Source organism: Hemitrygon akajei, chromosome 19, assembly GCF_048418815.1.
Source record: "Hemitrygon akajei chromosome 19, sHemAka1.3, whole genome shotgun sequence".
In the NCBI taxonomy this organism is placed as follows: Eukaryota; Metazoa; Chordata; class Chondrichthyes; order Myliobatiformes; family Dasyatidae; genus Hemitrygon; species Hemitrygon akajei.
The window spans coordinates 22,092,394-22,108,418 of record NC_133142.1 but is presented as its reverse complement, the minus strand read 5'-3'; the positions used below and the strand labels follow the sequence as shown (position 1 = coordinate 22,108,418).

General features: G+C 37.7%; 1 protein-coding gene across 2 annotated transcripts in view; it reads left to right on the top strand.

Annotated features, from left to right (window-relative positions):
- The window catches only part of LOC140741811 (ERC protein 2), a 767,514-nt gene that overhangs the window by 267,471 nt on the left and 484,018 nt on the right, over positions 1-16,025 (top strand). For both annotated transcript variants that reach the window (XM_073072223.1, XM_073072222.1), the window contains one exon: positions 6,482-6,649. In XM_073072223.1, coding sequence (XP_072928324.1) covers positions 6,482-6,649 — 168 coding nt within the window. The remainder of the gene's footprint in view (positions 1-6,481; positions 6,650-16,025) is intronic.

Below are 16,025 nucleotides of genomic sequence, written 5' to 3'. Positions count from 1 at the left end.
TGCATCAAGCAGCCTTCAATTATACCAGGCTGTGTGCTTAGCCATCTGCCCTACTTGTGAGGCTAAGCAGAGCTCCAGTGCCATATTTACATTTGCTGAAGACTCTACCTTTGTTGGCCAATTCAAAGGTACTGATGACAAAGGAGGGAAATTGAAAATCTGGCGAGTGGTGCCATAACAACAAACTGTCACTCAATGTCAGCAAGACCAAGGAGCTGGTTACTGACCTCAGGAGGAGGAAATCAGAGATTCATATCGAGGGATCAGAGGTGGAGAGGGCACTTTAAATTCCTCAGTGTTATCATTTCAGAGGATCTGCCCTGGATCCAGCACACAAGTGCCACTGTGAAGAAAGCACGGCAGTACCTCTACTTTCTTAGAAGTTTGCAAGGATTTGGCATGCCGTCTAAAACTTTGACAAACTTCTATAGATGTGTGGTGGAGAGTATATTGAGTGGTTGCATCCTGGACTGATATGGCAATACCATACACTTGAACAGTAAATCCTACAAAGTGTAGTGGATACAACCCAGTCCACCACTGGGAAAGCCCTTCCTACCGTTGAGCACAACTGCAAGGAGCACCGTCAGAGGAAAGCAGCGCCCATCGTCAAGGACCTGCACCATTCAGGCCATGCTCTCTTCTCACTGCTGTCTCAGGGCCCCACACCACCAAGTTCAGGAACAGTTATTGCCCCTCAACCATCTGACTCTAGAACCAGAGGGGATAATTTAACTCAACTTCACTCACCACATCACTGAAATGTTCCCATAATCTGTGGACTCACTTTCAAGGACTCTTCATCTCATGTTCTCTATTTATTGCTTGTTTATTCATTAATTCATTTATTTTATTTATTTTTGTACACGCATGGTTTGTCTTTTGTCCGTCCTGATGGGGGCAGTCTTTCATTGATTTTATTGTGTTTCTTGTATTTACAGTGAATGCCCTCAAGAAAATGAATCTCAGAATTGTATATGGTGACATATATGTACTTTCATAATAACGTTGAACTTTTAAAAGTTCTCCCCAAGTACTGGTAATTTTCTCAGAATCTACCACTGACCTAAACAAGAGGGGTGATTTACAGTGACAAATAACCAACCAATCCACAGCTCTTTTGAGATGTGGAAGGAAACTGGAGCAGGCAGTGGTAATGTACGTTCTTTTGGGTAGAACAGCAGAACACCACACAGTCAGCACATGAGGTCAGAATTCAACCTGGATCATTGGTTCCCTAAGGCCTATTAGAAAGGAAATGTAGGAGAACTGAGGATGTAATCTTTTGTTTAAAAAAACAATATTGGCAGGTTTGGATCAAGCTTAGAAGAGAAATTGAAGAGGTCGAGCATAATGACGTGTCACTCAGGAACAAATGTCTAATATCTCATGTTTGCAATTCATGTACACATTATATGTCGTCTGTCATTGAGATATAAACACCAGATGACTACTCTGCATTGTGTTACCAAAGAACTTGACAAAGCATCTGTTTGACAGTATACAGCGAAATTTGATTTTCAAGATGAAAGGGAGCAAAAGTGCAATGATATGATTTATTTTTGAAAGTGCAGAGTATTTTAAGTTTTATATTTATATCTCATATTTTATGTGTAGCACTTGCATCAGCTGAGGCTGGCACATTCTCCGACCATAGTGGTTTTTGCTTCCTTTTTCTTTCTTATTTCACTGACTAAGAATATGGGATATACCACAGTAGAGTACAGAAACAGGCCCTTTGGCCCACCTATCTTTGCTTGCATTGCTCTATCCTGTGCCTTTTCATGTGTCTATTTAAATGACTCTTAAATGTCACTTCTGTAGCTGCCTCTACCACCTCCCGGACAGTGTGTTCCAGGCACCTACCACACTCTGTATCAAAAAATAGTTCTCAACCATCCTGCCGTCTCTTTAAACCTGTGTCCTGTAGTATTTGACCTTTGTACCTTGAGACAAAGACTCCTTGTTGCCCCCTCAGCCTCTGAAGCTCCAGAGAAAATAATTCAAGTTTGTCCAATCTTACCTTATAGCTCATCCCTCAGGCAGCATCCTGATAAACCTTGTCTGTACCCTCTCCAAAGCCTTGTTTCTTGAGGTGACCATCATCGAAGCCTATTAAATACTGAAAGGACTAGATAGAGTGGGCGTGAAGAGAATGTTTCCTGTAGAAGGAAGTCTAGGACCAGAGGACAAAGCCTTAGAACAGAAGGGTGTCTCTTTAGAACAGAGATGAGAGGGAGTTTCTTTAGTCACTGGGTGATGAATTTGTGGTATTCATTTCTGCAGATGGCTATGAAGGCCAATCCACTGGGTATGTTTAAAACAGAGTTTGATATATTCTTGATTAGTAAGGGTGTCAAAGGGTACAAAGAGAAGGCAGGAGAATGGTTGAGAGGGATAATAAAGTAGCCATAATGGAATGGTGAAGCAGACTCAATTGACTAAATGACCTAAATCTGCTCCTAGGTCTTATGGACCAGAGTTGCACACAATACCCTAAAAATGGCCTAACTGAAGTTTTTGCAACTGCAACATGGCTTCCTGACTTGTCTGCTCAATGCCCTGACAGATGAAGGCAAACCAGTTGTACACCTTAACAACCCTATCTACTTGTGTTGCCATTTCAAGAATTTATGAACTTGCATCTCACGTTCTCTGCTATAGATCAATTCTCTCTGAAGATTCTGCCATTTACTGAATATTTTCCTCTTGCATTTGATCTCCCAACATACAAAAACTTACACTTTTCTCGATTGAACTCTATCTACTACTTCTCTGTTTCTCTGCCCAAATTTTCATTTGTAAATCTACTATTAAGACCATCTATAATTTTCAGTGCAATGCATAAAATTACTACAGTACTGTGCAAAAGTCTTAGGCATCCTAGCTTGTGTGTGTATGTATGTGATATATATGTATCTATCTATGACTTCTGCACAGTACTATACATCACAAGCAACACAGTTCTAAGCACCCCTCCTTGTGGAACAGCAGAGATCCAAGCAGAGAAAGACCCCTTTGTCTCTACTTCTGTCTTCTATGACCAAGCCAACTTATTAAATCACTGTGGATCTCATACCATGAAATTTTTTTTCCCTGGAAAGTTCTAATTTGCTTTCTTCTAGTTTGTTTGGCAGTCATCTACTGTCACACTCCTCCCCCCCCCCCCCTCCCCGGATTAAGTAGGAGAAAATTGCCAATAATTACCACAGTGTATTTGCATTTTGGGGGAGAGAATGTTGGGCCAGCCAACCCATGTACACATTGCTAAGGATCTGAAGGTAACTTGTGATAGTAGAACTGTGCCCGAATGCAAAGAGTTTAGCTCAAGTATTGATTTGAGATAATATGAATAATTTTACTGCCTGACTCCTTTCAAATGGCTTCACCTTGTTTGGGGTTGGAAAGAAAGGCACCAAGCTTAGTGTCATGGTTTCAAATTTATAACTTTTTCATATAATAACTATTCAGACACTATAAAGCAAAATTTTGAAACAGAGAAATTATATAGTTATTTTGTATCAATAGTTTCCCTTTGATGTACTAGTGAGAACTCTTGATCTATAGTGATACCAATTTCAACCTATTTAAGTTGTCATGATTAATACGTATGCAAACTTAGAGCATACAATTATTAAATGAAGGTAGCAATTAGCAGCTATGCCCCTGCAAAATTGGACACGGAGTAGATGTTTCCTATTGTGGGAGAGTGTGGTACAAGAGGACACAGCCTCAGAATAGAAGGTTGTATCATTAGACCAGACATAAGCAGAAATTTCTTTTGCCAGATGGTGGTAAATCTGTGGAATTCATTGGCACAAATGGCTGTGGAGGCCAGTTATTGGATATGTTTAAAGTGGAGATTGATAGGCTCTTGGTTAGTAAAGGTTGAGTTATGGGGAGAAGACAGGAGAATAGGGTTGAGAGGGGGTAATAAATCAGCCAAGATGTAATGACTGAGCAGACCTGATGAACTGAATGGCCTAACTCTGCTCCCATGACTTATGGTCTATGGTCTAAATATATTGCTGGGATTAAATTATTAATTTAATGGAAGTTGTGAAGGGCACTTTATGGTGATATGAATATTACTCTTATAATGGTGTGTTAAACCACTTCATTATTTTAAATTGGTATATCAAACCAACGGTTGAAATTCATAGAACAGAATTTGACAAACAAATTAAGCAGAGGAAAGAATGAATGAATAGAGGAGCAGGGTGCGCATATCATTTTTTTTACATTTTAAAATGGAAATATATGTTATTTGTTCCTCAATAAGAAGTCGAAATTCAGTACCTAAACAAAGACTGAAGAAATTTTTTGCTTCACATGTGATAAATTTTTACCTGCTAGGAAACTTGATAAGGTTGCAATTATCAGGTATACTGTGTTCAGTAGGCTGTACCATAGATGTATGAAATTGATATTTGTTTGGCACTTGGGAAAAAGTGAGAGTTATCATTGAATCAATCTGCCAATTGTGACATTCGTCAGACCTGCATCAATTCTGGACTAAGTGGCTGACTTCTGCTTCTATTTCCTTTTGGTTTTTGCTCTCATCAATGGGCTTTTCCAAACAAAATAAAAATCAGATTTTTTTTCCAAATAGTTCAGCCATAATGAGAAAGTATCTGTTTTAAATGCACTATCAAGTCACACTTTGACACTTGCTGTGATAGTTACCTCAAGCAATCTTAGTGGTAAAGCAAGTGATTGATTGTTTCAAGTAAATTGTTCCACATTTAAGCATGTACACCCATGACCCTTTGCATGGGCTCTGCTGTGTTGTACAACAGTATTGAATTTCTGTATATTGTAAGTGAGGTCACTGGAGAAGATGAATGGAAGGAAAGAGATTAGTATTAGGGATGACACTGTGCATGTATTGGAGCAACTTGAGTGTCAGATTGGCAGCTTTCATGTTCCTTGATTTGAATAGACATTTAAGTCTGAGGATGGCAGTATGTTATTACTGTAACTTTTTGCCAGTGGATCTTGGTTGATTGTTTCATTGGAAATGATGTTTGTTAAAGTCAGCATAGAATGCTTGTAGACTACCAAATGAGTAATTTCTGAGATTGAGGGAGGTAAGATAACTTCATCTACTCCAAGTTGCCACTGGTAGCATTTCTTTAAAGAGCTATTCCATCTGTCCTTTGTAGTGAGTATTTAAATGATAGTGTTTCTTTTGGAATGCCCAATTACCCAAGATACAGAAATCACCAGCAAAGTTGGGTTCTAAATACGGCAGAACTGTAAGATTTTATATTGTAAGCTGAAGCATTGAAGTAGATTCAGAATCAGAATCAGGTTTATTATCACCGGCATCTTATGTGAAATTTGTTATTCTAGTATAAATCTGAACTGATACTTCTTATTTTAATTTTGCCTGAAAAATATATTTGCACAAATAAAGACAATACTGGTGATTACTAAATAATGGAAAGGAGCTGAAAAAGATGGCGGGACATTTCAGTATTTTGTTATTTCCAGAAGTTTGTATTAATTTCAAAGACAAGTTTCAACAAATTGGAAAACTATATGATTATTGTTATGATTTCTCAATACTTCCACTGGTAAATGACATGTTTTCACTGTAAGTTATTGCTTATACCAATCAGAAGCCAGATGCTGACTGACAAAACTGAGGACAATGTTTCTTTTTTTTACTTTGACCATGTTTTCTTTATGTTTAAATTACAGTTGCCTTTGCTTTCTGAAATCTCTTTGAAACAACTGGCCTGAATCAGACCTATTGATATTGAATGAATGGCATCATTTGGTTTCCAGCATCATTTGGTTGAATATGGCAATCTAAAGCAGTTAAGTTGCTTTTAAGGGTGTGCCTCCTGCAAGGCATACTCAGTCAAGGATATGTTCAGGTAGCCTTGTCGGTATAACTTTGAGGGACGACACAGAGAATATTTAAGCTACCCTGTCTCATAGGATCAGTTCTGAGCATTAATATGCTTGAAATTAGTCATCCCTATTTGAGCGCATATCATGGGTAATGGGTGTCCCTAATAATGGACGCTGCCTTTCTGAGGCACCGCTCCTTGAAGATGTCTTGGATACTACGAAGGCTAGTACCCGTGATGGAGCAGACTAATTTTGCAATTTTCTGTAACTTCTTTTGATCCTGTGCAGTAGCAACCTCACCCCCCCCCCCCCATACCAGACAGTGATGCAGTCTGTCAGAATGTCAAATAGTAGCACTCAGTGTAATGAGGATTAAAAAATCCTGAACCACAAGCGTGCTTCTACATTTGCAATTTCTATTTGATCTTTGTAACTCAAAGTATAATCTGAGGTTATTGTAACTGCATTCATCCTTTGATAAAAGCAGGATAAAATTCTTAGTACAACTAAGTTATAAGCAATTGGTGTCTTTTGCCAGAACAATAAACTTGCTTGCAAGACCACCATGAATTTAATAGACAGGATTATGTCTGAACTTGATGCATGTATTTTTTGCCAGGTGGATGCATTAAGGCTGCGACTTGAGGAAAAGGAAAGTTTCCTTAACAAAAAGACAAAACAGCTTCAAGATCTTACAGAGGAAAAAGGAACGCTTGCGGGAGAAATACGTGATATGAAAGATATGCTGGAAGTGAAAGAGAGAAAGATCAATGTCCTCCAGAAAAAGGTAGGCCTTGAAAATAAACACACAGGAAATAAATGGTTTCTTTCACTTTTCAGGTTGAATATTGGTTACCCTGACTGTATGTTGTACATAGATTTTCTGGTTTGGCTAGGGAAATGGCCTTACAGTGCCAACATGAAGAATGTTCAAAGTATCTAAAATGAGAAGTGATCACCTCATCAAAGCTGCTTTTTACAGTGACCAAAGATTCCCAAGTGCAGTCATTCTTGTATGGATATTCAGTCAAGTCAATTCTGTCATCAGTTCTAAATATGTCACTTGCAAAATGCATCTCCTCCACTAACTTGGCGGTGGCGGGGTGGGGGGGGGGGGGTGGTGGTGGTGGTGGTGGTGGTGGTGGTTGTGTGTGTGTGTGTGTGTGTGTGTGTGTGTGTGTGTGTGTGTGTGTGTGTGTGTGTGTGTGTGTGTGTGTGTGTGTGTGTGTGTGTGTGTGTGTGTGAGAACGAGAACATTTTAAGGCAGTACTCTCTTTTGGAGCTGTTGATTTATTTCTAATTTGACCTGTAGAATGTCTTGTTGTATGATACTTGGAGTTTCTTTTTACTACTAAAGAAACTTAGGCTTCAGCACACAAATTCTGATTGCAATCATATGTATTCAGTAGTCTGAGTTTCATAGTTATGTAATGGATGATATTTTAACTACTTTCTGAAATTATACAAAAATAATAAGCTGTCATCTTCCTTAGTATTGGATCATAATAAAATGATCTGTTGCTTTAATTCTAAAATGGATTAACAGCTTGCAGTAGGATAATCTTCAGGTCAGTCATTATACAAAATTGTTGTATTTTCGTATTTCTTATATTGTGCAGCTAATTGTACTTTAGCTAATGTTAATTCTGATCCTTTTTAGTGTGCTTACGTCTGATTTCTTTGGTAGTACTTTTGTGCTCATTATTCCATTTGACTATGAAGAGCCTATTTATCTGTTTGATAATGAGCAATATTTGTTTAGATTTTAATTATGGGGCATACTCTCTAACTAATAAAAACATGCTATTTTCTTGTAGTCAGTCATTTATTGCATCAATTTAGTGTAGTCCTAAGTAGTCTATTAGTTATGTCTTATTCTGTTTAGTAAACATCAGTTTGCTATTTGCTTATTTTTCACTGTTTTCTGAGAATCACAGAATGTCTTAGTTAAGAATATCTGTGCTATGTTAACCAGTCTTAAATAACTTTAATTCAATTCTAAATTTTACAACAACACCTCTTTGTCTAATTGCCACTTGGATGATTACTCGTCCATGTGTTCTGCACATATTTGCATCACTAATAGCATTACACATAGATCGGTATAGGTCAGTAAGGGCCCTTTAGCCCACAATTTGTCAATCAATAAAAAACCTACTCCACAATCAATCTAACCTTCCGTTTCACTTACAGCCATGTGCCTATCTAAGAGTCTTTAAACTATTGCTGATTTGTCCACCTCTTGGCAAAGCATTCCAGGCACCCATCACTCTCTGTGCTTAAAAAAATAACACTTCTGACATCTCTGCTGAACTTTCCTCCACTTATCTTAAATGGATATCATCTGGCATTGTCCTTTACTGTCCTGGGAAAAGGCGCTGGCTGTCCACCCTGCTTATGCATCTTATAAACTTTATACACATCTATCAATTTGTCTTTTATCCACTGTCTTTCCAAAGAAAAAGGTCCTAGCTAGTTCAACCTTTCCTCAAAAGGCATGCTCTCTAATCCAGGCAGTGTTCTGGTAAAGCTCCTCTGCACACTCTCTAAAGCTTCCAGATCCTTCCTATAATAAGACAGCAAGAACTGAACACAATACTGCATGAATATGTTCTGTGTTCTAACAAAATTAGAGAGGTGTGCTGTTTGATCAATGTAAGGAGAACTAGTTAAGTAAGAAATCAAAAGTAATTCAAAAAGGGCAAGTCAATTAAACTCTCCATAGATGGAGTTTTATTCAAACATTGACTTATTTTATGGACTGTGCCTATCTAGGTTGTTGTGTGGAAGGATTATATGAAATTATAAAGTTGAAGTAATAGAGTGAAGTTACAAAGTAAATTAATTAAATTTGTCAATTTATAATAAACATCTGGATTTGTTGAAACCTAAAATATATATAAAAACTAAACAAATTGCTACGATCTTTTACTTTTGTAATGAAAATACCTGTCGGCTTATTGTGCATTGATTTACCTGTCTTCAACTGCATTAATTCTCTTTATATTGAATTTCATTTCTCTTTGTCACAGCTTACCCCATGTCTTACTAATTTTCTTTTTCACTCTTCACAAACATTCTCTTGCTGAGCAACATATTTCTTATTATCCTGCTCTGAAACCTCCTATCTTTTGTCCAATCTCTTTAACGTGATGTACTCCCTAGCCCTTGGTTCCTCCTCCTACTATCATTTTATCAGCCTGCTGTTTATGACGAAACTCTGCTATCATTGCTAATGTCATCTGTATACTCCCCTGCTAGGTCAATTATTGGAAATAGATCAACTATAAATTTTTCACATTCCTTAGTCTCTCGGAGCATATGATTCTTATGGTCAATCATCTTTTTCTCACCCTGATTTTGTGAAACAAGAGCCAAGTCCCACAATAACCTTTCCGATTAATGCAGCTCAGATTAACTATGCATGAACCACTGTTTGTAATTTATCTCCCTTATCCTTGTGTAGTTTGGTTACTAATTTGGAAGTATTTATAAACTCCGCAGAACAGTAAAATAGTTTCTGGAAAGCTCCCATTTTCTGAACTCCTCTAGTTATTCTGAAGGGATTAAAGATTCTAAAAAGGCCAACATAAAGAACATAAATAATAAAGGCGAGGATGACATGAGGGAACATGATGAGCTTTGGCCTGAAGTTAAACAAACAGAAAGGCAAACTGGGAACATGAAATACCAATGAATATAAAAATGGAAAAATATTCTGTAAGCACATAAATAACAAGGTGGGGAGAGGGAATCAAAGGATGTGTTAACATAAATTAACAAGAGAGAACACTGAAAAGGCAAGGGTATTGAATAGATACATTGACTCAGTGTATTTTTAAGAAGCTAAAGAAAAAATAAAAGCAGGATATAAATCAGATAGGATGCACAACTATTAAAATGTATAGATTAAAGTTAACAGCCAAAATAATCAAATACATGGAGAAGAGCCTTTTTTTGAAAGCTCTCTTATTCACATTAAAACATTCAAACAAAAAGAAAACATCAAATGAATGGAAAAGAGTATGTTTCTTTTTCCCACAAAAGGAGATGGAAATAATCCAGAGAATTGGAGATCAGTTGCTATAAGGGCAGTGATTAGAAAGTCAGTGGCATCTTCACTCAAAGATTAGCTCTCAAAATGCCTAGAGACTATGAATGTAATTTAAAATGTCAGATTTAATCAACTTTTGAGTTGTTTCTTCCAAGCATTCTTCAGAGATATGAAAGACTATGTAGTTACAATTTTGTGGTTTGGATGGATTGAAGAATGAGCTCAATGTGGTCTGGTAAAAGAATTGGATACAGAAATTGAAGATATAGTGTTGAAGTTTGTAGTTGATACCAAATGGGGATACACAACCTATAAAAGGAAAGAAATACACCACAACTGCATTGATAACATACTGTAAGTAGGCATGCTGAATGGATTGCATAATTAAATAATGAAGTGGTTACTTTTTAGAATGAATAAGGATACTGCTTAGACTTTGGAAGAAAATATATGGAAAGGATGATGAAACAAAGCAAATGAGAATATGGCGTGATTTAAGAAAACTAAGGAGGGAAGGGAGAATAGATGTTTGTTAGGAAATGTTTAGACATTCAGGGGCGCAGGTTAGGAAGACATAGAAGGAACAAGGGAAATCAAGCTTGCATATAAAATGCTAATGTACACCATCTCACATTTTCCCACATCTCCCTCAACACTGCCACCTGATTCTATAATTTACCTATGCACTTGGAACAATTCATAATGGCAAATTACCCTGCGTAGATTTGGGATGTGGGAGGAAAACAGTGCACTCAGAAAAAAACCTACATGATCACAGGGAGAAGATGCAAACTCCACCAGATAACCATGAGGATAGGATTGATACTGGAACTGTGGAGCAACTGCTCTATGAGCTGTGCCTTTGTGTCATTTCTAATTCTAGATTGATTATTTTCAATACCAAGAATATTTTATGGAATAGTAATATAAAATAATGGAACTACTTTATTCTTGCTTCACTTGCATCATATAAAGCTAGTCATACCTTCATTATAAAGCAAAATAATAAACCAGAAATGTGTGTAAAGTCGATGGAGGACACTTGTGTTATAGTGAGGGACATGTTTCCTATTTTTCTCATTGAACAAAAATAAATCGGGAATATGTGTTGTCAAACATTTAATTAGACTAATTTTCCATTACTTTGATAACTATTTAATCATGTGCACTGGATGAGACAGCTGAAAAAAAAATCACAAGAAACAACTATCTGTTTCCAATTTAGGATACGTAATGATGTTTTCTGAGCACCTGTGGTTCTATTGCTATCTATGTGACCTTATCCATGTGTGTACAATGTGATCTTTTGTTCCTGATGGCATAAATCTGTTCTTTGCATGATAGTTGTTCCAGCTAAATACCATTTCCTGTGATTTCATAGCACAAAATGTTTAGTTTAATTACTTCCTTCCTGCTCTATCCCAAATATAAAGCAGTATATTGCATGTATCTAAATTTATTTCACTGTTTACTTCATTAGTCATGAGTGAGTTATTTAAAATTAATAGTGATGCAAAAGCACTGGTGTTACCCATTCCAAAATAGAAGCTCAAAAAAGCTTTCACAGTTACAAATATTTAATTAGCTTCGTGTTTATGGTACTACTCACTTTCGTGTCGTGCATAAATTTTGAAATTCATCATCACTTCAAAGTATTTTTCGTTAGGAAATAGACATTTCCCATTGGTCCCATGTTTTTTTCACATTTGAATTGATAAAATAAACCCGATTTATGAATTTTAAAGTGTAAAATATTACTTCAAACCATTTCTCTGTGGTTTTGATGTAAAGTCATCAATTGAGATGTGTTGTGCTTTATATGATGAGAAGTTATTGAAGAAGTCTATTTTGCTGAACTGAGGGTTGAATTTGGGGTTTTGCATTTTTTGGAATTTGACTTTGAAAATACTAAGGACACACTAATTAATTACTGCATTAGTGCATTAATATTAATTAAATAATATAATTAAAACTTTTTTTCCAGTATTTGCCACCTGTATTCTTCTTCCTCATTGTGATTTGCATGTCATTTGATAATTTGCTTCTCATTTTGGAATGTTGACTCTTTCACCCCAATCATCAATCTATTTTCCAAGTGCTAGGATTGTTATGACCATTCTAAAAATAGAACAAAAATCAACAAATATTATACTTCATGTGAAAGTGAATATTAGATGTCAATTTATCTTACTTGTTGCAGTGTTGGAATCCTGTTTTACAAGATAGTTATTCACTCAAAAGCTCATAAACTGCTTCACTGAAGTGTTTAGACCAGGGGTGTCAAACTCAGTTTAGGTCACGGGCCGGATTGAGCAAAATGCAGCTTCATGCGGGCCAGATCAGTCGGACGCGTGCGAACACAGCTTTCGTTGCCTCCGTTTTTTCAGCCTGCTCTCATGTGTCTCAGTCTCTGCTATAACTACAAAGTGTTTCACTTTACAAATTCCGTTTCTTATGAAGAAGACTGCCGAGCAAGACTGCCGAATAAACACTAAAAACCCTGAAAACCTGGTACCTGAATAAACTCAGCATTAGCCATATCATACGCCATAGGCGCTTCGATTACTGGGGCCAGCTTTAATAGTAATTAGATATTATCTTGCCGGCCAAAGATAATTCCACCGTGGGCCGGATTTGGCCCGCGGGCCTTGAGTTTGATATATATGGTTTAGACATTTTGTTCCTGTCTGTATTCAGAGGGAAACTTAATTGCTTAATTTAGTGATGAAGGCACAGAATTAGAATTAAAATCCCATTTTAATTAAATAGGTGGAAGGGCAGGTAGTTTTGAGGAAGTAGAGAAGCTACAGAAGGATTTAGGCAGATTAGGAGAATGGGCAAAGAAGTGGCAGATGGAATACTGTATTGGGAAGTGCATGGTCATGCACTTTGGCAGAAGAAATAAATGGGTAGACTATTTTCAAATGAAGAGAAAATTCCAAAATCAAGGCACAAAGGGGCTTGGGAATCCTTGTGCAGGATTCCTTAAAGGTTAATTTGCAGATTGAGTCTGTGGTGAGGAAGGCAAGTATGGTGTTAGCATTTATTTCAAGAGGACAATGTAATGTTGGGGCTTTATAAAGCACTGGAGAGGCCTCACTTGCAGTATGATGAGCAATCTTTGGTCCCTTATCTTAGAAAGGATGAGCTAACATTGGAGAAGGCTCAAAGGAGCTTGTCATATGAAGAATGTTTGATGGCTCTAGGTCCATATTAACTAGAACTCAGAAAATAAGGGGTGACCTAATTGAAACCTATCAAATGGTGAAAGGCCTTGATAGAGTGGATATGGAGACGATGTTTCCTATGGTGGGAGAGTCTAGGACCAGAGGACACAGCCTCTGAATAGAGGAGCATCCTTTTAGAATGGAGATGAGGAGGAATTTCTTTAGCCAGAGAATAGTGAATCTGTGGAATTCATTGCCACAGGTGGCTGTGGAGGCCAAGTCTTCATGTATATATAAGGTAGACGTTGATGGATTCTTGATTGGTCAGGGCATGAAGGGACATGGGGAGAAGGCAGAGGCTGGGTGTAAGAGGAAAAATTGATTAGCCATGGTGAAATGGTGGAGCAGGCTCAATGGACCAAATGGCCTAATTCTCCTCCAATTTCTTGTGGTCTAGTCCAAGTGCTTTCAGCTCTCACTTAGAACATAGGACAGTGCAGAAGGGAAGCACAATGCCTGTACTAATCATGGTACTTACTTTAACAAATCCAATCTGCCTGTGGATGGTTTATTTCCCTCCATTCCCTGCCTATTCATGTGCCTGTTTAAATGCCTCTTCAACTTTGATATCTGTATCTGCTTGCAGCACTTTCCCAGGCACTACCACTGTTCATGTTTTAAAAAGAATGATTTGTATATCTTTAAAAATTCCTCTTCTCAAATTAAAGCTGTGCCCTCTTGTATTTGACATTTCTACCCTGAGGAAATAATGTTCTGTCTATCCTATTTATGCCTCTTATAATATTTTATATTACTATCAGGCCAGCTTTCAGCTTCCACATTCTAGAGTAAACTCTCTTAAGTTTGTCCTAACTCTCCTCATAGCAATTGTACTCTATCCAGGCCACATCCTAGTGAGCCTCTTCAGTACTTTCCACAAAGCCTCCACATCCTTCCTATGGGTGTGACAGCCAGAACTACAGAAGAGACTCCAAATGTGTCCTGAGCAAACTTTTATTCAGCTGAAAAATGACTTCCCAGCTTCTGTGCTCAACATACTGACCAATGAAGGCAAGTATCTCATATGCCAATTTACCATCTTGTCCACTTGTGTTGTCACTTTCAGTTCAATGGACCTGCACCCCAAGATTGCACTGTACATCACTGTTCTTATGAGTCCTGCCATTTACTGTAGATTTTCTTCTTGCATTTGACTTCCCAAGATGCAGTATTTCACACGTGTACAGATTAAACTTCATCTGCCATTTTTATGCCTACATGTCCAACTGATCTGCATGTCACTGAATCATCTGACATCCTTCCTCACTATCCACAATTCTGCTAACTTTTGTATCATCTGCAAACTTACACAGCCCACCTACCTTATTGGTCAGATCATTTAGATATTCTATATCACAAACAACAGAGGTCTCAACACTTATTCTTGTGGAACACCACTGGTTATAGTGGGTATAACATGACTGTGCCACAAACTCCATCTCATGTGGCAAGTCAACTTTGAATCTAATCTGCCAAGTTTCCATGGATCCAATTTGCCTTGATCTTCTGGATCAGCCTACAATGGAGACCTTGTTGTTATAAAGCTAAGTTTATAATGTCCACTGCCCTACGCTTATCAACCATCTTCGACTTCTCAAAAAAAAGCTCAATCATTTGTAAGGCATGACAAAGCCATGCAGATTATCCTTAATAAGTCAGTGCTTTTCCAGATGTGAGTAGATCCTTTCTTCCCAGTATTTTCCGTACCATAGATATGAGGTTAACTGGCCATTAATTTTCTGGAACGTGTCCATTAGCTATTCTCCAGAGCTTCTGGGACCTTTCCTTGGCTAAAGAGGATCACCAAGTTGTCTGTCAATTCCCCAGCATTTTCCTGCCTTGTGTCTCTCAATAAACTTGGATAGATCTCATCATGTTGGGGATTTTTATCCACCCTATTGTTCTTCATGAATATCAGCATACCACTCCTTTATCTTGTTATGCTCCATGTCTGTTTCCTTGATGAATACTGATGCAAAATATTTGATTAGTACCTTGCCCACTTCCTTTTGCTCTAAAGTGTTGCCTCCTTTGTCCTTTAGTGGTCCTATCCTCCTATCCTCTCTATCATTACCCTCTTGTTTTTAGTGTGAATTTCCTTTCATGACCATGGTTTCCCTTTACTGTGGCATTCTCATTAATCCTGTTCATCAAAGACCCCTTTAACCCTTCTGATTCCTTATTTGAGTTCTCTCCTTTATATTCCTCAAAGTCCCAGTCTGAATTTCAGCTTCTTAAACCTTACCCTTGCTTCCTTTTTCTTTTTGAGTAATTTTGTAGCATCTCCCTCATTATCCTAAGTTCCCAAATATTGCCAAACTTGCTTTTCTCCCTCATGGGAACATGTTGTCCTGGATTCTGACCAGCTAGCCTTTAAATGACTCCCACATGTCAGATGTAGAATTGCTGAATAACAGCTGCTACCAATCTGCTCTTGCCAGCTCCTGCCTGATACCATTGCAATTAGCCTTTCCCTGATTTATCACTTGCCCCATGGTCTACTTGAATGCTTGTCCATAACTATCTGAAAACTTACGAAATTGTGATCACTATGCCCAGCGAAGCTTAATTTGTTTAAGTGTTTTATTATTGTCACATGTACCAAGGTACCGTGAAAAACATGTATTACATACCATTAACACAGATCAATTTAGTATGATAGCACATTGAAGTAATACAAGAACAGAATGCTGAATAAAGTATTACAGTTATAGAGAAAGTGCAGTGCAGGTAGACAATAAGGTTCAAGACCACAACAAGGAGGATTGCAAGTTCAGTCTTATTTTACCAGGGGACCGTTCAGTGGTCCTGTGACAGTGAACTAAAAGCCATCCTTGGGCCTGGTGGTCTTTGCTTTCAGGCTTTTGTATCTTCTGCCCAAT